The sequence below is a fragment of the Sturnira hondurensis genome, unplaced genomic scaffold (assembly GCF_014824575.4).
Source record: "Sturnira hondurensis isolate 20B ecotype Veracruz unplaced genomic scaffold, ASM1482457v3 Scaffold0014854, whole genome shotgun sequence".
Lineage (NCBI taxonomy): Eukaryota > Metazoa > Chordata > Mammalia > Chiroptera > Phyllostomidae > Sturnira > Sturnira hondurensis.
This window is the reverse complement of record NW_028087485.1, coordinates 12,464,134-12,488,525: the sequence shown is the minus strand read 5'-3', so window position 1 is coordinate 12,488,525 and position 24,392 is coordinate 12,464,134. Positions and strand designations below refer to the sequence as shown.

The 24,392-nt window shown below is 44.8% G+C and overlaps 1 protein-coding gene across 4 annotated transcripts in view; it reads right to left on the bottom strand.

The window, feature by feature from the left end:
• Positions 1-767: 767 nt before the first annotated feature.
• PKD2L1 (polycystin 2 like 1, transient receptor potential cation channel) overlaps positions 768-24,392 on the bottom strand; it is a 29,375-nt gene continuing 5,750 nt past the window's right edge. Inside the window, exons 3-15 of one of the 4 annotated variants that reach the window (XM_037064167.1) lie at positions 10,442-10,569; positions 9,754-10,007; positions 8,642-8,866; positions 8,243-8,471; positions 7,408-7,578; positions 7,048-7,229; positions 6,619-6,739; positions 5,452-5,550; positions 5,121-5,242; positions 3,211-3,337; positions 2,322-2,440; positions 1,950-2,077; positions 768-1,642 (exon numbers count right to left, since the gene is read on the bottom strand). In XM_037064167.1, coding sequence (XP_036920062.1) covers positions 1,383-1,642; positions 1,950-2,077; positions 2,322-2,440; positions 3,211-3,337; positions 5,121-5,242; positions 5,452-5,550; positions 6,619-6,739; positions 7,048-7,229; positions 7,408-7,578; positions 8,243-8,471; positions 8,642-8,866; positions 9,754-10,007; positions 10,442-10,569 — 2,165 coding nt within the window. In that variant the 3' untranslated portion in view covers positions 768-1,382. The other 3 variants (XM_037064166.1, XM_037064164.1, XM_037064165.1) reach the window with 3 other exon arrangements.

Genomic DNA, 24,392 nt, shown 5'->3' with positions numbered 1-24,392 from the left:
TAGGGAAAGCTTCAGGCATTGATTCCCTGAGTCGAAAACTCTCTCAGTATCCTGGACTAACGCCCACATTTCGGCCCTTGTTTCTTAAGCTGTAGGCTGGCACCTACTTCTCTTCTGTCGGTACAGCCTTTCTATAAGAACGCTTAGCTCGTAACTTTCTCAGGGCTGAGGATACACTGGTTATCTTAACTGCATTTCGCTATTTCACAAGTCTCCTGGGCATACAGAGTGTACTTGATGGGATGGAAGAACAGGGGTGAGAGAAGGGAATAGGTAAGAAAAAGCGACTGGGGAACCATGGAGGGTGCGTAATGAGGAAGAGACAAAGATCACAGAGGAAGGGGAAGGGAGTATAGCTAGCAGGTCTTGGAATGTAGACCTGTACACCCAAAATCTGGTGAAGTTTTTTATCTTATCCCTCCCTGGTTGTCCTCCACCTGTACCCTCTCACCCTCCCATACACACCAGCTGTCCCCCATCTTAGAGCAAGGGGATGACCTTATTCTCTTCATCTTGAGAACTAGATTTCCTTAGGCCAGTGTCTCCAGTCTCTAATGGTATAATCAGAGTGCCCAGCAGTTCTAACCATTCCTGTGAGCCACAGTTCTTATTTCAGGACTCCTAGAGCAGGCCAGCTCTTCGCATTGTCACCGCCTCCATTCCAGACCTCCCAGCAGGGATGAGCTCTCCCTAACCCAAATACAAGGGTGGCTCACAGTTCCACCTCTCTTCTTCCCCTTACGATTTCAGAAGAAAGTGCAACATCCTGATTTTCCTAAGGATATTTATTGGGAGTCACCAGAAGAATAGAGTCAGAGCCCAACACACATTAGTTCAAAGATCTATGAATTCTGAGGTCATTTCTTTGCCTGATCCTCCTCAGGCTCCATCTTCATCTTGGTTTACAGCCTCGTCAGTTCCCAGTGTTCTGCAGAATGTTGAGAGCAGGCTTCCCCACTGAGCCTTCAGGTTGGGGAGGTCGTCACTGCAATTCCTCCGCAAATATTACAATCTCCCTACATGAGAAGGCCTCCTCTCCTATATGGCTTCTCCTTCTCTTCTACAGGAAAACTATGGGGAAGACAAAAACCCAATAGGTTCTAGCAGCTGATCTCTAGATGTACAAAGGATAACATTCACTGGCAAATAGGAAGACATCTAGACTTTGCTACTCCTGGCTTCTACTTTCTTTCATGAACCATGGCTGTCCAGATGCTTGAAGAAGTCATTACCCTCCCTTCCTTTATTCTGTTTGTTATTGGCCTTTTTATTTGTCTAATCGCTACAGCAGAGACTGGAAGCACAGGGAGTGAGAGGCCCAGGGGGAGATATTATTTCACAGAGCTATGCAGAGCCACATAGCTACACACAGGAACACTGAATCACAAGCCTAAGCGCGATGCCCAGTTATACTCAAAAGGCCAAACACAGGGTGGTAACCGGCAACAGCAGTGGTGGGAACTGTTGCCCTGGAAGCGGAGGGTACATGCAGAGGGGGCCTCTGGGGAGGCAGTGAGAGAGGAGCCTGCTGTCTCATGCTTTAGGACTCCTCCCCAACCACTGTTCTGCCCACCCTGGACTCCCCAGGGGGCTGGAGTCACAGCTGGGGCTGGCTGCAGGTGCTCCCCAATGCCTGTTCCCCCTGTTGGAAGAAAAAGGGACAGACATATTATTAGAAAGAGGACCTTGTGTCCCAATTCCCTCCTATATGGATCTGATTGTCCAAGCCCAGACAATCTCTTAGAGGCCAAGGCATCCCTCAGGCCAGAGCAACCACCTTTAGGCATTCCCACCTACCCCACCTTCCCTTATACACGGACTATTGTGAAGAACATGTGCCCCCAATAGCCTGAAAACAGATCTCAAAAATGTTTTGCCTCTACCCACTGAGTGGAGCAGATGGTAGAGTTCAGCTTTTGGGAGCAAGGAGGACCCAGGTGAAGAGCCACTCACCCCGCCTGGGGAGGGAGCCAGCTGCTGCTTCCTCTCCAGCATTTTTAGTTTTGAGCCCACAGCATCAACCTGGGCCATGACACCTTCCAGGACAGTCTCCAGCTGCAGAACTCTCCTTGTGAGCCTACACAGGATTTGAGAGAGACCAAGGAAGCAGAAAGATGTGTTTAGGGGTCTAAGTGTCTACAGGGGGAGGGGACAGAATGGTGTGTGCCTGGATGGGAGCGAGGAAGGTAAGATCCAGCCTTTAGGCAGAATTAAAGGGGGACAGAAGTTCTTCCTAGGCTAGGACAAGGGATTAGAAAATTATGAAAAGAGGCTCAAGGAAGGATATTTAAACATAGCCCTGGGCCCCTGGCTGCACTTACGTGTAGAGTTCTTCTCCTGAAACCCAGCCACCTGCTCCAGTAGCCTCTGGACTCGACTCGCCTGGTGGATTCTTCACAATGGATTGGCCCAGGTTCTCAATCTCAGCATTGAGGGCCACCTGATCAGGAAGGCAGAAGTCAGAGAGGGGAAGACGACTCTGGGAAGCCATCAGCTCTGGTTCAAATGGGTTCTCGGAGACAGGCCTTGGACACTAGTTCTTGCTCTCAAACTCTGGGGCTGATGGGATCAGAGCAGTGGTGCTAAGCACAAAGCTGGCCCGACTGCAGGGACGTAACCACCTCTTGAAGAGACGACACACAAGCTCCTTGAGGCCTTGATTACCGAGGTGTTCACTAGAGGCCAACTCAGTTTAGGATAGGACTGACAATCCCAGAATTCCTTGCACTGTGTCTCCTGCCCTTGACTTTTAGGTCTACGTGAGATAGGGATGAACCAGGTGTAGCAGGGGCAACTAAGGATCAGAGCTGGGAAATCCCAAGGAGAAGTAGTTACCAGGGATTCTTGAGCAATTGGTCCTTTCTCCCCTAAAAACTGTTTTAGAGCAATGGTTCTCAATCTTGACTGTACATTGGAATCACCTGGGGAGTTTTAAAAAGTACTGATTTCTGGCACCCGACGTCCCACCCTTCCACAGAGAGATTCTGGTCTAGGGGCTATGGCCTGAGTATGAGGATTTGTAAAAGCTCCCAAGTATTCTAATGTGCAGCAATTTGAGCACCACTGTTCTAGACAGCTCTTTCCTGCCCATCTGTTAGATGGTTTTCAGTTTGGGTTTGTGTTCTGCCCCCACATCATGTTGACGGGGGCAGCGGGGGGCAGGGTGCGCAGTTTCCTTATACTACCTCTCCACCAACCAGCTGGGCTCACCCTCTGCTCTTCCAGGTCCTGTCGCATTTGTTTCTGCTCTTTCTCATCTAGGACACGATTCCCATCTTGGTCAAACCTGGTGAAGGTGGCCATGAACTCAGTGATCTCATGCTCTGCATGCCCCCGTCTAAGGAGAACAGGATGATGAAATACCTTCTGACATGCCATGACTGTGATGTCTTGATTGTGGACTCCCTACTCTTTTAGCCAGACTCTGGCCAGAGTCTCATTCTCTGGGGAAGAAGGAGACCACATAGGAGAGCCAGGATCTCTAGGGTCTAGCAATTTTACCTCCAGGAAACCACATGAATTTGTTTTCTTTCATCCCTGTCTCCTGCTGACTAGGTTCAGCCCATGTGATCTACAGGGGTTCGTGCAAAATCTCTTTGCCTCTAAATAACCTGTCCCCTAGACCCTCAGCTTCCCTTTTCCTCCCTACCTGAAATCCAACTAGATGCAACTAGAGTAATTAATCTTTCTAAAGTGCAGGTCTAAATATACAATACCCCTTCTCTGCTTAAAGTGCTTCCTGGGTACCCTGTTCTTTGGATAGAGTAATGGTGTTTGAGGCTATTCCCACTGTGGCCCTTGCTTATTTGTACGACCATATCTCCTGCTATGTCCCATCTTTCACTGGATACCTTAGCAATGATCAACGATTTATTACTCATTGTTTGGCCTGCAGCTGGTGTTTATAATATATTTCTTCAGTGTTTGTTAATATGTTTAATTGGGAAGCTGGAAGAGAATGGCTAAGGAAATAGACCAGTGTTTGTGGGGAGCAAAGAACCAAGATCAGAATTTTGTGGGAGTGAGGACTGTATACAAAGTTCAGGTAATTGTATTATTAGTCCTAAGAGTTGGTTAAACGAGGTCCAGAACATTATAGAACGTGGTCTATTGGATACCGCCCTGCCTGGTTTCAGAAGCTGTAACCCCCCCATGGCTAAGGCTAAGTAAAAAGACCTTGGGACCATAAGCCACTAAGGAGACAAAGCTTATCCTCCTGGCAGGGGCACAGCCTCTACCCACTTTACTTCACCCTGCTGGGCCCTGGGCGGATGACTGGTTAGCCAATGATGGGTAAGATTCCTCAAGGGAGGAATGACCTAAGACAGGGTTGTGAAGGGGCCATCAGGGAAGGACTTAGGGGACTATAGAAAAGGGGTGATGGACCCTCACTCCTTGGCTTTTCAAGGGCCTGAGTTCTCATTCTATTTGTAAAAAGTCTCCTAATTTCCAGGCTGCCTTACTTAAGCTTGAAACAGTGCTGGAGGTGGGTGTGGCCCTGTGCTGGAATGGGCATTCCCTGGGGCAATTGGCCTAAGAAAGAAAGCATAAAATCCTGTAAAACCTACATTGCTAAGAATGCCCTCAATTTAAATGATAAGGGTCCAGGCATAAAACGAGTTTGTTTCTCAAAGTTTTATGGCCCTTTAGCTATCTGACCCTGACTCAGAATAAGCCCTCATAGTTATTTGAATGTTATCTATTGTTTGATCATTACTGCCTGACAATGATTGATGAGCTTTACCTGTATTGCTGTGCAGATTAAACCCAATAAAAGCCCATTGAGGAACAGGCTCAAGGCCCTTCTCCTTTGAGAGATCAGCCACCTTTCCTCCCCAAGCAGATCATGTCTTGGTAGACTTATTCTCATCTGCACCAGGGCATGGGCTCTGTGGGTGGTGTGCCACCTGCCCCCCACAATGGTCAGAGACCTTTAAACTACAGGCATGATTCTGAAAGACAGGACAGAGACCTATAGGTGAAGGCCAAAGGCCTATTAGCAAATGTCAGAGGTCCATAGGCCAAGATCAGAGGCTTATAGGCAAAGGATGTATGTATGTTTGAAGATCAAGGACTTATAGACTAAAGTCAGAGAAATTTAGTGATTTCTGATTGCTCACTCCCTTAAGGTGTTGGAGAAATCCTCAAACTGGATCTCCTGCTCCCCACCCTGCAGGACCTTCTGCACATCCGAAACCTGTTCCTTCCTGAGGTGCAGCCTCATTAGGGTCTTGTTGTATCCCTGGAAGGGGAAAGGAAACAAGCACAAGTCCCACAGCCTCCTCAGTATCCCTGGCCCCCACCTCCACCTGTAAGATGCCAGGCTTCCAGGGATAAATTGAAGGCACACAAGGACACAGGCCCCTGCGCTAGTCAGAAATAGACCAGGACACAGAGCCTTGGACCTGCAACCTGATGTAGACATGCAACTCAGGGAGATTGAGTAGTTACCTGTTTCAGGAGGTCAGAAATCTGTAACTCATCCTTCTGTCCAGCCAGCTCCTCTTTGACCTCTGAATATGTGTCATTGATGATGGCAAGGAACATGTTCTAGAGGATAAAGTGGGGATGTGGGTCCTCACCCCCAGACCCACAGCACTGAGCCCACTGGTGCTAATAAGGTTCTAGACACATGTTCTAAATGGGTCAAAGCTTTCAAGCCCAGCCCTGCAGCCCACTAACCCCTATATCTCAGGGTCCCCAGAGCCCCGCCTTTCAGCACAGTTCTGTTAGGGATGGACTATGCTTACTCAACAACCTGGTGTCCTCACTCATTTGCTCTAGTAACCTGATAAGAAAAATACCTCAACATATGCCACAGACCTCCTTCATAAACGGGCCCACCAAGCACTGAAGCCAGAAACCTTTTCAAGGTGTTAATATAATTGTGCTCTCTTAATCATCTATCCCTAATTTGTACCCCCATTCATTAATAAAATAAAGAAACCTGCTGCTTTGCTAATAAAAGTGAACCCCTGGACTCTCATGGTTGTCAGGAAGAGAGAATAAATACAAAGAAGTGGTGCCCTGGCTGGTGTAGCTCAGTGGACTGAGCATGGGCCTGCGAACCACACGATCGCGGTTCGATTCCCAGTCAGGGCACATGCCTGGGTTGCAGGCCAGTTCCCAGCAGGGGACTCATGAGAGGCAACCGTACATTGATATTTCTCTCCTTCTCTCCTTCCCTTCCTCTCTAAAGATAAATAAATAAAAATTTTTTTAAAAAAGAAGTGGTTATCAAAACAGCCGTCAGTCCCCAGAAAAAGGGGAGGTTTGAAGGCCAGGCATAGAAGCTTCCAGGGGCAGCCACTTTTCATAAGGCGCTTTTCTCTCCCTTCCCCCCTTGGAGGAGAGGGGTTTGATGGTAGTGAGGGAGACTGCAGATTCTTTGTACTGTGCAAAATACTTGACTGTGCTAACCACACTGACCAACCACGTTAGATGGCTCTCAGATGATCCACCCCATACACTCACTCCCCACACTCTCAAATCCTTGATTTGAGAAACCCATTATAATCCTGAATGAAGAACAAGGTGGGGGTATAAAAAAAAACCCTGAGGGCCCTCTACATCTCTCCCCTCAGGTTCCAAATCCCCACTTCTCAGAAGGACCCTTACCAGGAGCACAAAGAAGACAAAAAAGACGTAGGTGACAAAGTAGGCAGGCCCCAGGATGCGGTTGGCATTGTCGATAGCATTGTAGTCGAAGTCCCCAAGGATGATCCTGAACTGAGTGAAACTGAGAGACCGGGGACTGGGCTTCACCCAGAGCCTAACCATAACCCTGACCCCAGCCCACACCCTCATCCCACTTTCTTAACTGCTTTTCGATGGACTCAGAAAGACCCCTCGCTGCACCTCCAGCCCATGTGATAGAGACAGAGCAAGATGCACAGATACTTGAGCACACACATCAGGGCTTCCAAAGACTCTCACACAGATGCTTTAAGCACAGATGTGCCCACACAAATGTACCCCAAGGAAACCTACACCCGTGGAGCTGGAGGGTAAGGGGCCAGGGAGGCGTGAAAGGGACAGGACACACACATGCACTTGATGAAAGTGCTAAAATTTTCCACTTGAGTCCCAAAAAGCAGGTAGCCAAGCTGGGCGTAGGTGAAAAAAACGATGAAGAACATGACAGCGAAGCCCAGGATGTCCTTGGCACAGCGGGCCAGCGTGGAGGAGAGCTGAGTCATGGTTTTGTTGAAGCTGATGTACTTGAATATCTGGCAGGATCATGTTGAACCAGGCGATTAAGGAAGAAAACAGAAAAGCTTTAAACAGTCCGCTCCAGACTATGGAGGCCCCCGGATTGCCGAACCAGACAGGGAAAATGAGACAGGTTTTGAGGAAGGGAGAATGAGTACCCCGAGGTGAAGCTGGGAGTGAGCAGTCCCAGAGTACCTTGATCCAGGCAAAGAACAGGTTGACAGCGTTCATGTTGTTGTACTGTGTCTGCCAGAAGGCGAGGAACTCGAAGTCAGCATAGGAGTTTGGCTGCTGCAAGAGCTTCCCCATCAGCCGATTCACCTCCAGGGTCCGGAATATGTGGAAGCCCACAGCCAAAATGGAGAGCTGTCATCGTGGGGGTTGAGGGGTCAGAGAAGTCAAGGGGATCCCAAGGGAAGTTCAACCGTGATGAAGTCACAAGAGTAGGTAAGACAGGTGGGAAACAAAACGTCCTTAGCTGCTGAGTTGTTGACTATCCAAGTTCACATGGAACTGGATGTGATTATTGGGGAATGTCTAAAAGCCCAAGAGAAGGCTCTGGGGCCAGTAGTAAATACCTGGGTTGTCAAGGGCCATAGAGAACTGGAGTCAAGTAATTTTATTTCCCCCACCACTTCCCAGCCTTGGTCAAGAAATTAATGTGTCCTTTTAATAGGAAGGAGACAAAGATAAAGAGGCAGGATATTTTAATACAAGAGAAAAGGCAGGAATTTCAAAGGGATAGATAGATCATAAGGGCAAGAGACAGAGGAGAAACGGAGTACCGGGTACATAAAGGAGCAGAGCCTGGGTCACAGACTAGAGGGAGCAGACACACGGGAGATGAGCCTTTCCCAGTTCTGAGCCGGGGAAATATCAGCCTCTCACTCAGAGAGCTATTATATAGGGATTTGACCAGATGTTATATGGTGGGCTTGGGACTCCGAAAGGAATAGCTTGGAGCACCTATCAGGCTGGATTCCCCCACCTCCTCTAAATACATGCCAAGTCCAAGATATCTGTTCCTCACCAAGATGACTACCAGGTCCAGAATGTTCCAGATGCTGCTGAGGTAGCGGAGTCGGTGGATGTGGAGCTCCAGGATCTCCTCCACCACATAGTAGAAGATGAAGATGCAGAAGATGATCCCACAGCCAACAATAAATAAGTCCCAGTTGCTGACATAGCGAATCAGCTTAACTGTGCGGATTTGCCAGGACGGGATGGCACCTCCTGTAGCTGGAAACTCCACCACCAGTCTGTGGGAGGAGGGGCAGCTGTTTGGTGGGGCCTGGGCTGGGACACTTCCTCCCATCCCCACCTCTCCCGATCCTCACCACAGGGTACATGTTTAGGAAAGGGTCTCCAGCAGAGGAGAAGGGAACCAAGAACCACGGGTGGAGGGATGCAGTAGGGAAAGGGTACCCACCTCAGAACACAGAAAAGATTGATGTTGGCATTGTAGACGGAGAAGTCAATGAAAACCACCCGAGTGCCCCTGTCCAGCCACAGGGCCTCCCGAAGCTCCCGGAGTGCCTCTTCACTGCCCTGTCGGGATCCCGGAAGGTCCAGGTAGTAGCCACCTCCGCTGTAGCTTGTGAGCTGGCCCCAGTGAGAGGAGCCCCCGAGCTCATCCTGTGAGTGGTATGTCCACCTGCCAAGGAAGAAGCCTTGTGAGCAGAGGTCTGAGCCAACCTAAAGCTGATGTCCCAAGGCAATAGCAATACTTCCTGATTATCTGGGCTTTACAGTTTCACGTGTATTATATATACATACCACATGTGTGTATATTTCATATATGTTATCTTGTTTGATGTTAACAATTATTTGGGAACTAAGGGTAAACATTATCCACATTTTGCAAGTGAGGAAATCAAGACTCAGAGATATGTGAGACTCTCCGGCTTGTTAGAGGCCAAACTGAAACTCAAATGTAAAAGTGAGGCCAAGCCCCACTTTTGACCCCAGCCTGAGCAGTCCCTATAAGGGAAGCACCTGGTCCATATGACCCAGCAAAGACCCTTTCTGCTCTTGAGACTGTGCACAGGCCTGCACAGCCCCATCACTGTTCCCATTACAAACTTTCTGCCCTGGGCCCTTTTTCCTTCCCCTTCTTTCCTGTCCTAGCCATCCTTTCTCCCTTTCTTCCCTAACAACATTCACACTCAATCCCTTGCTGCTCTCCCTATTAGTCCCAAGGGTTAGACTTCCAACCAAGACTCCTGGCAGTGTCCATGCGTCGATTCTCCCTGTCCCGAGGGACTGCTGGGCAAGAGAAAAATGCTCTCTCTGGCAGGACTGCCTCCAGAGCAGGCCAGCCGGGCCTATGGCCTATGTGTGAGAACAAGTCCTGAGGCCATGGCTCTGTTTGCCAATGTACCTTCTCTGTTCCTGAATGACCCAGACCATCCCCCCACTGCCCCTGAGCCCCGCTAAGGCTCTCCTCTACTCCCTAAGGCTCCATGGAAGCAGTTTCCAAACCTTGGCATGGTGTCAGGCTAGAGGGGCAAGCTCTGTGACTTTACTGGGGGATTCACTCACGCTGTGCCATTGAGGGGCCCAAAAGGGAGCTGCTCTTCCTTGTCTGGGGAGTAGACGTCATAGCAGCTCAAAATGTCCTCGCGGAAGTCCTCGTGCACCACACAGGAGTCATTGCGGACCCTCAGCTGCCGCAGCCTTGGAACCCCCAGCAGCATGTTCTCATAGTAGATGAAGGAGTGGGAGCCGTGGCCCAGGCTCTGATTGTTGTACCATTTGGTCCAATACAGACTGTCCAATAGTGGGCCCTGGGCAAACTAGACCACAAGCAGAGTTGGACCTGACCCAGCCTTATCCTGACACCCACCTCTAGAATGACTTTTGCCCTTACTCCCTGGCCACCCTCCCCAGCTTGTCTCCAGGTTGCTTTTGTTGGACTCCTCAGCTGATCCATGAACCTTGACCAGATCTTGACCTACTCTTTATTTAAAATGCATTTGGTTCAACCTTACCCCTGACTTCCAAGACTGGTCTAACTGTTGGCTTGACACTCAGATCACCATCCAGATCTCTTACCTACCTCCACCTTAACTCTAGTGTGACTCATTAATTTCTTCTTGACCATTTAACTCAGCCTAATCCTGGAATGACCTGGTCTCTGGATATGGCCTGATCCACCGTCTGACATCCCTGAACCCTGGCCTGTGGCCTTGAGAAGGATGGGGAGGGGCAGAGGTGGCCTTATACTCACGTTCCAGAAGTCCGCCATGCTGCTGATGGCCTGGAAGGAGACTCTGGTACCTGACGAGGTATGTAAGAACAGCTCAGACATCACTTTGGTATAGTAATAGGCGCTGGAGCTTGTCATTCCGTAGGTCACTAGAAACCAACCCAAGAGGCTGTGTCTTGCTCATTGTTCCCATCTCCAGGAAAAAAACACACACAAAAAAAACAACCACCAGGAAATCCCACTGCCCTGGGACTAGAGATGCAATCTAGATGGAAGCCCACTGGCCCCACCTCTCAGAGTTGGTGGGGGAGGCTGACGGTGGTGTTGGGGAAACCAGGGGCTACATTAAGAGTTGTGGCTACAAGGTCTCCTCCTTTGCCCCCAACTCACCTCAGGAAGATTGAACTCCACTCAGCAGTTGTCTCTTGACATTGCCATTCTGAAAATTCACTTTTCTCTTCCTGAACCAGATTAACTTCCTAGTTCTTACACCCCGCTGTCAAGAAAATCTCACCTTCTGCATCAGGTAGTGCTTCCTTTTATTTGTCTCATATTTATGCCCTAGGAAAGTATCTCCAAATTCCGGAGCACTCCGAGGCCCTGACCACACCCCTTACAGCAGAGATATGGTCTGGGCCCTGGAGTCAGTGACACTGCAGTCACGTGAGTGGGAGGAAAGCGCGGTACCTCTGGCCTCGGTGCATCCTGATGGGCACGGTGGTCTCCTGAGAGAGGAACTCAAAGCATCCCCAAATCAAAGAAGACCTGGCCTTTGCCCTGAGGACTGGATCTCCCTCAGCCTTCATAAGACAGACACCCATAGTCTAAAGTAGGGCTCGCAAGGGAAGGTATAAGTTCTCTAGTTCAAAGGCAGAATTTGAAGGTTATAAGCCATTTATTTTAAAGACTGTCCCTCAATTTACATTCGCCTGAATGTTTGCTTGTGTTTCAATCCATGTTATGTATTTTTGTGAGAAATATCAAAGGCACACATATTTAACATTAATTTTGATTCCTGTTAGGGCAGGGTCTTCCAGCTTTCCTCAATGTGAAATTATTATTTGTTCTCTTTGTAATTAATACATATGCTGTGGGAAGATGCTTTGAAACTATGTGAATGTCCTTTTACTCACCAACCTTTAACCTACCTGTGTTAGTGTCCATGGATGACTTTTTCCCTACAGGAGTTGAGTTGGAATTTGCTCGTTGCATCATCCCCTCTGCACTTACTGGTTGGCACTCTCTACAGGAAGGGTTTTCCTTTATCCCTCATTTATGTATTCATTTAGGTATGTGAGTATAAACTTGTGGATTCTTTTCTTCTGTAGTTTATAATTTGCTAGTATTATGATTTGTTACTAAATATTTTCACTAGGTCATGAAAGACAAAGAAAGACTAAAGAATTGTTGTAGATTAAAAGAGATTAAAAAACATGAAAAATAAGTGCAATATGTACACTTAGGATTATATCCCAGACCACAATTTTTTTCTTTTGCTATGAAAACTATAAGTGGAATAATTGGTGAAATTGTAATAATGTCTTCTCATTAGATGATAGTACTGAGTCAGTGATAATTTTTTGACTTTGATAAAAGGATGGTCTTGTTTTCAGAAAATGCACATTAAAGTATAGGAGTAAGGGGGCATTTCGTCTGCAATTTACTCACAAACAGTTGTATGTGTGTGTAGATAGAGACAGAGAATGAAAAGGGAAAAGCACACATGGTAAAAATGTCCCTATCTGGGAAATATGGGTGAAAGTGTATAAGAATTCTTTGTATTGCTCTTGTAACATTTCTGTAAGTCTGTAATGCCCTCAGGAAAAGTTTAGCAGGGTTTGTTTGGCCTCTTATGAGCAATTCCCTTGAAGAATTTTTTTTTCAAATCTTAGGCTATATTTTTTTCCTACCACCCTACCTGGGAAGGGTAGGACTTGGAGGAAAAGGGGGCCACTGGGGCCTCACGTTAGACACCAGCCACATCACACTCGTCTGAGCGGAAATCAGCCAGAAAGAAAGCTTGTTCCTCCCATCTCCCCACTCCAGTCAACTTCCCAGTCAATGAAGTCCGACCAATGACTTTATTTCTCTTCAACCCAAATTTGTGGTTACCTATCCTAAGTATTGGGAACACTCAGATTCACCTTTTCTGGTTCTGGAAAATGGGCGGGAAAACAAATTTCTGTCTGCTCAGAGCCCATTTTGTTACACAGTTAGAGGCTATGGTCAGTGATCTGAACTTTTCCTAATGACCTAAGCTGTTACATTGTTGCACTTCTGGGTGGCCGCTAGGTGGCACTCACTGCCATAGGTTTTTCTCTTCTCTACTTCTCCAAATCTGTTACCGCTCAGAATTAACATGGCTCTGAACCTGCTGTCAACCCTTTATGGAGGCGTAACATCTCTGATTATTACCCAAGACGGTAAAGACTATGAATCAGGAGCAAAATGGTTTCACCTGGTCAAATGCCCACTGGCATGCAGACTTACTGCATGCTTGACATGCCTATTTTATTTAACCCTACAACCGCCCTGTGTGTTAGATGCTGCTATTATTATCCCATTTTCCAGTCTCAGAGAACTGAACCTCCCGAGCATTAGTGCTTTTGATTATGAAACAGACCCCTCGCAAACATCCACCTCACTTCTGAGAGTGTCAGCAAAGGACTGTGGAGCCCATGGAGGTTCCTGCAACGGGCAGTGGCTGGCCTTCCCAGTTCCTTCCTTTAAGGTCCAGTGAAGGAGTGGAATTGCTCTTTGTGTTTCAAAACGTGACACTAGACCAGAGAACAGGTGGGAGCTGAAGGAGATAGAATTTGAGTCAGCATATCAGATGTCTGTGTGTCCGTATATTTCTGCCTCATGTATGTACTGAGGGCCTCACTCCAGGAAGTGCCCAGACACTGGACAACGACCTTTTGGGGGCACTCTGAGGGGGACTCAGAGATCAGGCGATGGTGTCACCGTCCAACACAGAGCATCTGCTTTTTTCTCTCCTCTTGGACAGAAGTTGAGTTTTCCTAGACACACCAAAGCATGCCTTTTAACCTTGGCCTCACATGATATTGACAGTTACTGAATAATAACAATTGTTTACTATTTATTGATACTTATTATTCACCAGGCTTTGCATACATTGTCTCCCATAATCCTGAGGGGGAAAAACTCATAAAGTACAAACTGCTATTTGCATTTTGTGCCGATAACTGAGACACAGAATGTTACTAAATAACTTGTCCAAAGGTCAAATAGCAGCAAGTAAAGTTCATTTCAAACTCAGGTCCGCCCTACTCCAAAGGCTGGATTTAGCCACTGCTCTCCGTTACATCCATGTATCACCCTGAGTAGGGACTCTGACTCCCCTTCAAAAAAATCAAGCTGGATGGTCTGGATCATACACGTTTATAAAATGTTCTTTTTAAATATTTATTTATTTTTTTAGAGAGAGGGGAAGGGAAGGAGAAAGAGTGGGAGAAAAACGTCAATGTGCGGTTGCCTCCCATGTGTCCCCCACTGGGGACCTGGCCCGCAACCCAGGCACGTGCCCTGACTGGGAATCAAACCATCGACCCTTTGCTTCACAGGCTCATGCTCAATCCACTGAGCTACACCAGCCAGGGCTAAGATGTTCTTATAAGAAAACTCTACTCGGGCCTTGGCTGGTGTGGCTCAATGGATTGAGCAATTACTTGATAATTACTTGATGTTATTTTGTCCAATGTTAAGTAATGACTGAGTATTGTCCTCTCTTCTGAACTGCTGGAGGGCCCTCCCAGATCAGAGCAATAACAAGAAATCAGCAGTTGTTTTGTGCGTCCCCTCTCCCAGGTGATGTAGGCCATCACGTCCTACTAAGCCCTTTCCCTCTTCTTAATTACTGTTGAATAGAACGTACCGGTTCATTTCTAACAGCCCTGTACTTAGGCAGGAATGAAGTTTCTGCTCCCAACTAACTGACAAAGAACGTTGAAAAGGTGGAGTGCTTGGGCCAGCAAGAATATAGTTCCTTCATGTGTCCACACCATTCCTCTTAGGGAAACTCTGCCTTCCAGTTTTTTGCCATTCAGAAACCAATTGCTCCTTCCTAAGCCTGACAAATCTGAGAAAAGGGAATGAGGATATTTCATGAGAAAGCATGGTCTCTTTAACCCCTGACGCCAGCCCTGACAGCCACTCTGTGACTAGAACTGCCCCCTGTCCCACCAGTTCTCCAACTATTGAAGAGGGGGTCATTCCTTGGGCTTTACCAAGTCGATAAATGTCACGGCCTCTTCCTGAGCCCCTTTCATTGCCTGGCTTGCTGAGGAGCTTTCTGAAACATCTCTACCTGTTTCTTGACACATGATCCAGGTTGGCTTTGGTCCTATAAATAATTGGGGGAGGAAGGGAAGTTCTGGAGGCATCTCTGCAGGACGATTCTACTGTCTAGTTAAATAGAATACAATGGCCAAAACTGTCCCTTCTTATGTCTCTTTGACAGCCTCTGATAATGGTTTCACAATGGCTTAGCTACACACCTGAATACCCACTCTTGGTGGAAAAGAATCAGGTCTCATCAGGGTCCCTGATGATTTTGAATCAGGGAAGTTATAAGCGACTTGATTTCTCTGAGTTCCATTAATTTTTGCTGCTCCTGATCCGAACTATGGACAAGATTTTCTATCCCTCTATCTGACACAGACTGCTGGTTATTTTTCAAGACCTCTCCTCCCCTCTTTACAAAACAATGTAATCTTATTGGCGGTCACATTTCTGCCCAACTAAAATCACACTACCACCAACTAAAATCAGCCTCCCCTGCTACAGTGATCCCTTGAGTAAATTCTGGCCAATGAAATGTGAGTACAGTGATACGCTTCCACTTACAACTTCTGGCTCATGTCCCTAAAAGGAAGGAATGTGCTTTCCCTTCTACTTTCCTACTTCCTGTGAGCTGGTGTATGGAGATGAGGGCAGGACCTGGAACATGAAATAGAAGCCATCTGTTGAAGATACCAAAATAATACGGTTGAAGGAGCCTGATTGTGGAGCCCCTTGTCAGTTCAGCACTTCTTATACCCAGACCTCAAATTGTTGTGTGAAAGAGAAATAAAGTTTTATCACTGTTATTCTAAATATCATTGTGATAGTAGGGAAATCATTATCCCAGCTGAAGCATTTTACATGACTATATCTGTTATCAGATGGGTAACTTGCAAAAGGCAGTTTCCCATGAAAATTAAAGTAGGCATAGAGGGAGATAAAAGAGTCAACGCCAACAAACTGATCCCACAAAATTCCTATCTTAAAGCAAGGTCGAATGGAATCGTGATCTCTTGGCTAAAAACATGTAGTGCTTACACAGAACCCTCTTCTTTTTCTTGGTGGAAGTCCCAAGTTAAGAAATTATTATTTTTTAAAATAATATATTTTATTGATTATGCCATTACAATTGTCCCATTTCCCCCGGTTCATCCTCCTCCACCCTGCACACCCCCTCCCACCCACATCCCAGTTAAGAAATCCTTTGTTGTTCTTCTTCTTGACAGAAAGGCTATGAGACAGTGGACCATAGGGAGAGAAGAGGCCACACCCATGGACAGGTATAGGTGAGAAGAAAGCAAAGTGCCTGAGGCGGAAAAGACAGGAAAGGAGGTGTGGGCAGAGGTGGCGAGGAAGGTGGCGTGAAAGCGTCCAGAGAAGAAGCCTTGTTTCAGATCCCGGCGCACCTTCGCCGCAGCTGGCAGGCAGGCAGGCAGCTCCTTGCAGCTATTTTGATGGATGAGTTGTTTCCCACACAGAGCACTGAGAAGTCCTCCTACACTGACCTCCATTGGCCATTAGCCTCTCAGCAGAGCCTCCTATTCTGGCTGCATAGCCACCAGGAACTCTTCGTGTCTGAGACAGTATTCCCATGACTTCACGCAACTTTCTTGTGTAAACCGCCCAACAGCTCCTTTCTAAAATTCATATATATATTTATATGTGCCTAAAAAGGGCTAAAATGATATACACTGAAGTATGAACTGTGCTTAAAAGCAATGATCTTTAACATTCTCTAAATTATTTGTTGTTGTTGTTTTTAAACAACAAGGACTATGCATTAGTTAAAATTGTAATTAAAGATCTTCCCAGGGTTTTGGGAGGAAAGAGGTAGAATTGTTTTCTAGTGGAATAAGGGGATATTCTCTTTTGTATTTTTCCCTCAGACTTGACCTTCAAAACTCTGATTCTGGCAAAGCCCTGATGCCTGCTAACTCCGACCCCTGCCTCCTTCAGGCTGAGAGCCAATGATGTTAAAGCAAGCAAGCAAATGACAATGACTTTTGGCCTCCTTACACTTTAATGGTTGTCTCCCTAACCATTTTGTCCCCCACATCTTGCCGTGGTCCCAGAGCACCCCTCCACCATAGTGTTTGTCAACGCTTCACGTCACCAGTTTTAGATGGTGGCCTCCTTTGCTCCTTGAAGGCTTTGTGTCTTATGTATTTCGTGGCCTCTAATAGCTGGCTTAGGGCCTGACACACAGTGGGACTTCATCCATATTTGAATGAATAAACCTGTGACACTCAGAGTCCTGTACTGTTTGAACATTTTGCTAATGAACTCTTATCATCCTATCTGTCCTTTTCTTCCAAGCTGCGAAATAACCTGATTGGACAAGATCAGACTCATTCTCAAAGCCAGTGGTTCTCCAAACACTTTGTCATCAGGACCCCTTCGTAACTCTTAAAAATACTAACCATAACAAACTCAATACATGTAAACATAAATATCATTTTTATGAAATACAGCTATATTTTCTAAAACAAAGCAAAACAAGTTAGTGAGAAAAGTCACATTGTTTATATTTTTGCAAGTCTCTCTAATGTCAAGCTTGATAGAAGACAGCTAGATTCTCATATCTGCTTTAGCAACCTATTGCAATATATTGTTTTGGTTGAAGTATATTAAGAAATAATGAGCCCTGGCTGGTGTGGCTCTGTGGATTTAGTGCCAGACTGTGAACCAGAGTGTCACTGGTTTGACTCCCAGTCAGGGCACATGCCTGGGTTGCAGGCCAGGTCCCCAGTAGGAGGGCACTCAAGAGGCAACCACACATTGATGTTCTTCTCCCTCTCTTTCTCCCTCCCTTCCCCTCTCTAAAAATAAATAAATAAATGAAACCTTACCCCCAAAAGAAAAGAAATAGTGACATGTCAAATTACCTAGTTGAGTAATGGAGAGTCTCACAAATGCCCTGAAACGGTATCAAGAGCTCCAGAGGCCCTTGGCACTTACCTTTGAGAACCACTGCCCTGTGCCTTATTTCTGGGACTAGAAACTGTCCCCAGTCCTGAGGATCTGCCTGAACTTAAAGTCCCCGCTTTCTACTCCCACCACCCAATCTCATAAAGAGATTGTTGTCAGTATCATTGTGATCTCTTCCTTACCTTTTACCACAGGTCATAGTGTTCTGCCACAGGTCATAGTGTTCTTTTGCATACATGTTTTCCCATAGCCTGGCCGGTATGGCCTAATTTTTCCACCCTACCCCTGAGCAGTTTCCTGTAATCATGAAGTTCAGAGTGCACATGATTCATTCAGAATCATTCAACTGGCCGGAGGCAGAGTCAGCACTCAGACTCACGCCTTAGAAACAGGAGCTGCATGTCCTTTCCCTGGCCACTTACACTGGCAGTGCCCCAGCCTGATCTCATCTGCAAGAATCTAGACTACCTCAATTTTGTCAGCTAATGCAGCCTGTTCTTCTGTACTTGAACAAAGCATAGTTCTCAGTAAAAACTTTTTCTCTGATCCCAAGACCTAGCACTTAAATGTACCACTGTAAGCCTAGAGACCAGCGACAGCCCCATGTGGGAGAAAACTAAACATCAGACTGTCACTTAGCATTGGACAAACCAGGCCCTGGGAATTCTGGGACACCAGGAAATTGTGCTACAAAAAATATAGGACAAGTGGGCTCATGTGGCCTAAGTCCCTATTATTTTTTCAAATTCATTCAGCTTTATTTTTTTTTTTTTTATCTTAGAGGGGAAGGGAAGGAGAGAGAGAAATATCAATGTATGGTTGCCTCTCATTTGTCCCCAGCCAGAAACTGGGAACTGGCCTGCAACCCAGGCATGTGCCCTGACTGGGAGTTGAACCGCGATGGTGTGGTTTGCAGGCCCGTGCTCAATCCACTGAGCTACACCAGCCAGGGCTCATTCAGCTTTATTAATGAAAATAATATTAAATTCACACATGGTCTAAATAAAAGCATGATAAATCCTATGTGACTATTTGTCAAAATACACATTACAAATATTCAAGTTTTTCTGATATAATGATCTAATAGCTATATGTTTTTGTTTGTTCCAGAATGGAGGCTAGTGATTTTACAAATACAGATGTACAAGCATTTAATGTTCTTAGAAATGAGTTGTCTATATTTTCTCAGATATTTCTGATCACTCTTTTATTTCAAACACTTTTACCTATGTCTACTATGAAGATACATCAGGAATTTAATAAACTGCCACCATGTTATTCTTAAAAAGTAAATAGTAAAAGTAGCTTAAATTCGCAGTATCCCACCATATTACACTAATGCAAAATGAAGAAGCCCTTCATGGTGATGTACAACAATGTAAGTCAACCACAAACAACATCTCCATTTAGATTTTTTTATAAATTGTACATTGCAACCTCCTCCATTTTCCATGGAAAAGTAGATATGAGTGTCACTCACCTAATATACAAGAGCTCATAGATATTTAAGGCAGCAAAAAATTATTTCAGACACATACTGGGAGTAAAAACATAGTAGCATCAACTGATGATCAAGTGGAACCACATTAGTATTTCCTTGTGAGAATATATCGAATATGTCAGCATTAAATAGAATATACCCTAAGTAATTGTGCCTATGATACCATCCATTAAATCCCTATTATTGAGGTGAAACTGGCTCAGATCACTTCACCCTGGCACTAAAAGGACTTTGTAACTCTCTGTGTCTGGATGGGCCACGGGTAACAGAGGATGCTGGGAAAGGCATGAAATCATCATCTCGTGGCCATTCTTAATCTCTGGCAACCACTTCTAGAAGGCTAGTTTTTCTGACCCTTGATAAGCATTATCCAGATGCTTTCAAACAGATCTGTTTTCCAGTGGGTTAAACTTTACATTTGAATATTTTAAAAATTTATACCTTGATGTGCAATGAAAACTGATACTTATTGAAAGTTCACTATATGCCGGACACTGTACTAAGTACCATATTTCTTTTCCACCAATCTCACACAGGCAGAGATTTTCCTCATTTGGTAGATAAGGAAATAAAGGCTTGCACAAATTTAAGTATTTTGACCTATTGTGCTAAAGGCACATGGCTACCAAGTAGTTGTACTATCAAATAAACCAAGCCATCTTATTCTAGGTTCCATGCTCTCTCCATCATCATTGTGCCTTCACTAATGTCATAGTTCTATGTGACCAATTATTTTCTGCCATCATTATGTAGCCATACCTCATAATAAATAGGAGCTCACCTGCTATTTCCTGAACTTCCAATGTACTTCTGTTCTACTCCCTTGTCAAGTTCTCAGTTGAGAAAGACAACTTCTATGGAGACTCCTCAAAAATTAAAGAGAACTACCATATAATCCATCAATTCCACTGCTGGGTAGTTATTCAAAGAAAATAAAATCACTATCTTGAAAAGATATCTGTACCCCTATGTTCACTGCAGCATTTTGTATAATAACTAAGAGAAGGAAACTACCTATGTTGTTTAAAGAAACGGATAAAGAAAATATGCTGTATACAAACGCAATGGAATATTATTCAGCCATGAAAAAAGGAAATCTTGCCATTTCCAACAACATGGATGGACCCTGAGGGCTAAGTAAAATAAGTCAGAGAAAGACAGATACCGTATGATTTCACTTACATGCAGAATCTAAAAAAAAACACAAAACTCCTAGATACAGAGATCAGATTGCTAGTTGTCAGAGGCTGAGGGTGAGGGGGTGGGTGAAACAGTGAAGATGGCCAAAAGGTACAAACTCTCAGCTGTAAGATGAATAACTCCTGGGGATATAATATACAGCACAGTGACTATTGTTAACAATACTGTATTATACATTTGAAAGTTCTAAGAAAGTAAATTTTTCTAAAAGATTGTGTTTGTTTATTTTTCAGAGAGATGGGAAAGGAGGGAGAAAGAGAGGGAAAGAAACATGGACATGTGAGGGAAACATTGATCAGCCTCTTGCAGGCCCCCAGTCTGCAGCCCAGGATGTGCCCTGACCAGAAATCAAACTGGCAACCTTTCAGTCTGTAGGCCAGCTCTCAGTCCTCTGAGCCATAGCAACCAGGACTAAGAGAGTAAATCTTAAAAGTTCTCATGACAAAAAAAATGTAATTATGGTAAATGACTGGATCAGAAAACTATGGTACATTTACACAATGGAATTCTATGCTGCAGAAAGGAAGAAGGAGCTCCTACCCTTTGCAACATCATGGATGGAACTGGAAAGCTTTATGCTGAGTGAAATAAGCCAGGCAGTGAAAGACAAATACCATATGATATCACCATTAACAGGAATCTAAACAACAAAACAAACAAGCAAGCAAAATGTGACCAAAGACACTGAAATACAGAACGGGCTGACAGGGTCCAGGGGGGAGAGGGGAGAGAAGCACAGGGGAAAAGGGGAAAGACTCACATGAACAAGTATAAAGGACACATGGACAATAACTAAGGTGGGGGGCAGAAATGGGAGGGAGGTGGGGAGCACTGGGGGGGGCAGGGCTGGGAATACAAGACAGAAAACTGTACTTTAACAAGAATTAAATAAAAAAATGTAATTATGCATACTGATAGATATTAACTTATTATGGTAATCATTTTGCAATACACACTTATATTAAGTTATATTGTATACCTAAAACTAATATAATATTATGTCAATTATATCTCAATAAAAAAAGAAAGATATTTTTTCCTGATCTCTAAGCTTACTTCAACCTCTCCTGTTAATGCAAGATTCCACCAATCTACGAACAGAACCTTAAAATCCACTAAAAGAAAGCGGAGTGATCAGAGGTAGGCATTTCCTCATAACCAGTGATGGATAAAGAGCAACCAGTTACTATTAATTGGCATGTAGACACAAGTCACCAAAGGCCAAGGGGTCCCTGCCTTCCTCCCCCAACTCCATGATGACCAGACCCAGCCTTGTCCTGGCTCAGGGCCTCTCCTATACAGGGCCAGTCCCAGGTGCACCTTTGAGATAACAATACTGTCTCCTAAAACAAACAGCTCTTGTTTCCATACAAAGACCTTCAATGTTTCCTCCATCAACAAAAGGCTACAGCCATCCTGCCAAGAAGACAAAGGGCTGGAGGCTGTTTTATAAATATCATGATGCTGAGAGGGGAGGGATGGAGGCAGAAAGATCATCTCCAGCACTTTCTCTGCCTGGGAAGAGGAGCAACTCCACCCATCAGGACCATTCTGAATTAACGATCATTTCTCAGGTACTCATAATGACCATAATAACAGCTTCCTAATCTGTGGAACAGAAATAATAATAATATCTATCCCTTACAGGACAGCTGTCAGGATCAAATTAGATAAAAGGCATGAAAGCTCTTTGTAAAGTTTAAAGGGTTGCATGACTGATATGGTTATTACAAGAAGATTGGTGGCTCACCCACCCTACCTGCACTAAGACAGATGGCTCTGTTTGAGGCAGATGAGACTCCAAATAGCCCTGGGGTCTGAGTCCACCCAGTTCCTGAATAAAGCATAGAGAAAAGAAATGTGGGCAGGATAGCTGACCACTATAGTTTTCAAGGGCCCATCCCTTGCACAGGTGTTCTTTTCAGCCCCAGGAATCCAGAACCTGAAAATGACCCTAGTGGGTGACTCTTCACTGAGGGTCTAATGCTCCCGTCTTCATCTCCCAACTGCTCCCTTGCCCATCTTAAAACATATCTTCTGCAGCAGAAAAAAAAGAACTCCTACCCTTCACAACAGCATGGATGGAACTGGAGACTATTATGCTAAGTGAAATAAGCCAGGTGGTAAAAGACAAATACCACATGATCTTATCTATAAGTGGAATCTAATCAACAACAAATGAGGAAAAAAGAACCAGACTTGGAAATGAGGAACAAACTGACAGTGACTAGAGGGGAGGGGGGAAGGGGATAAAGGGTTAGAGAAGGGGAAAGGTCAAGTCAAGGAATATATACAAAGGACCCATGGTCAAGGAAAATGGGATAGGGATTGTTTTGGGGAGTGGGGGTTGGATGAGGCAGGGGAGAGAGACAGGGGTAGGGGGAGTGGGGAAAACTGTAACTGAACAAAAACAATAAAAATTTTTTATGCAATTAGCAAAAGAATAAATACACATAATAAATTAAAACATCAGGGAAGTTTCTGTCCTTGGTAGTGATCAGCATGAATAAATTAAAGCAAATTGTACCATTTTATGCCTATTCAACAATTAAAATTATAAATGAGAATATCCAATGTTGGTGAGGTTGTGACAAAATTGGTTTGATCTTACAGTGCTAGCAGCATAATGAGTGTGTATGACCCCTTACAGAGGCGAAAAGATGACATGTGGGAAGCACTGAGAAGATATTTCTATCTTTTGGCCTCATAATCTCTCTCCCTAGAAATTCCCAAAGAAATAATTCAACAAAAGTGGGGGGGAAAGTAGCAAGGATAAAGGTATTTACCAATAATTGACAAAAATTAAAATAACAGGAGAAATATTTTAGTTAATTGTGGTGTGACTGAAATAATTAAAATGAAAATATAAAAACTACTTCCAAACATGAAAAATGTTTGTGATAAAATTATAAGTGAAAGTGTAAATATGCAACTAGACGAAATATGTAAATATATGAATAAGGAGTTGTAATGGGAAAAATACACATAAAACATTTTTGGTGTTGTGGTGAATTATAGGTGACTTGTATTCCAAGATGTTCTTTAATGTTTATATCAGCATTTAAATACAGCAACGAAGACAGAAAAGTAATCAGCTAGTAGAATTCTATCAAGATTCTGCTTCTGGTAGGGTAGGGCAGGAAGTTATCCTTGCTAAGATGTTGGTGACTGTTGAAATTGATGTGTAACAAACATATCTTGATGCAGAGAGGCTGTAGGAGACCCCAGCAGATCAGAGCCTCAGAATTTGAGTCAAGCCAACAGTCACTGAGTTGGATTCCTGCTTCTGCTATGTATTTGCTGTGTGGCCTTTGGCAAGCTACTTGACACATCTAAACCTTTCCTGATTTGTAAAATGAGAGTGACAACAGAACCAATTTCATGGAATCATCAGGAGTAATTGATGAGATGCTAGGCACATTGAAAACTTGTTCACTAAAGGTTTGTTATATGTGCTGTTAATAATAGTGATGATGGTGTTGGTTGTGGTGACGAACCGAGGTTTTCTGGAGAGAATGCCTTAATGTAAAGGTCTAATGTCAGAAGTGGATGCTGCTCAAATGACACAACCCCTATATGTGGAGCTAACTACAAACCTTGGGAGGTATTTTTAAAATAGACTTTACCTTTTCAACAGTTTTGGTTCAAGGCAGAATTTAGTGGGAGTTGTGGAGATTTCCTATATACCCTTTGCCCCTATTCAACACAGCCTCCTCCAATATTCAAACCCCACACCTGAGAGACACACTTGTTACAATCCATGAACCTACATTGTTATCACCTGGGGTCCAGAGTTTTTAAATCAGGGTTCACTCTTAATGTTGAACATTTTATGGGTTTTAACAAAAGTTCAACCTGTATCCATCATCATAATGTCACACAAGGAATTTCACTACCCTAAAAATCCTCTACAATCTGTTTATCCATCTCTCCTTCCCTTGACCCATGGCAATGGCTGTCTTCATAGTTTTGCCTTTTCCAGAATGTCATATAGTTAGAATCATTCAGTATGTAGCCTTTTCACGTTGGTTTCTTCCCTGA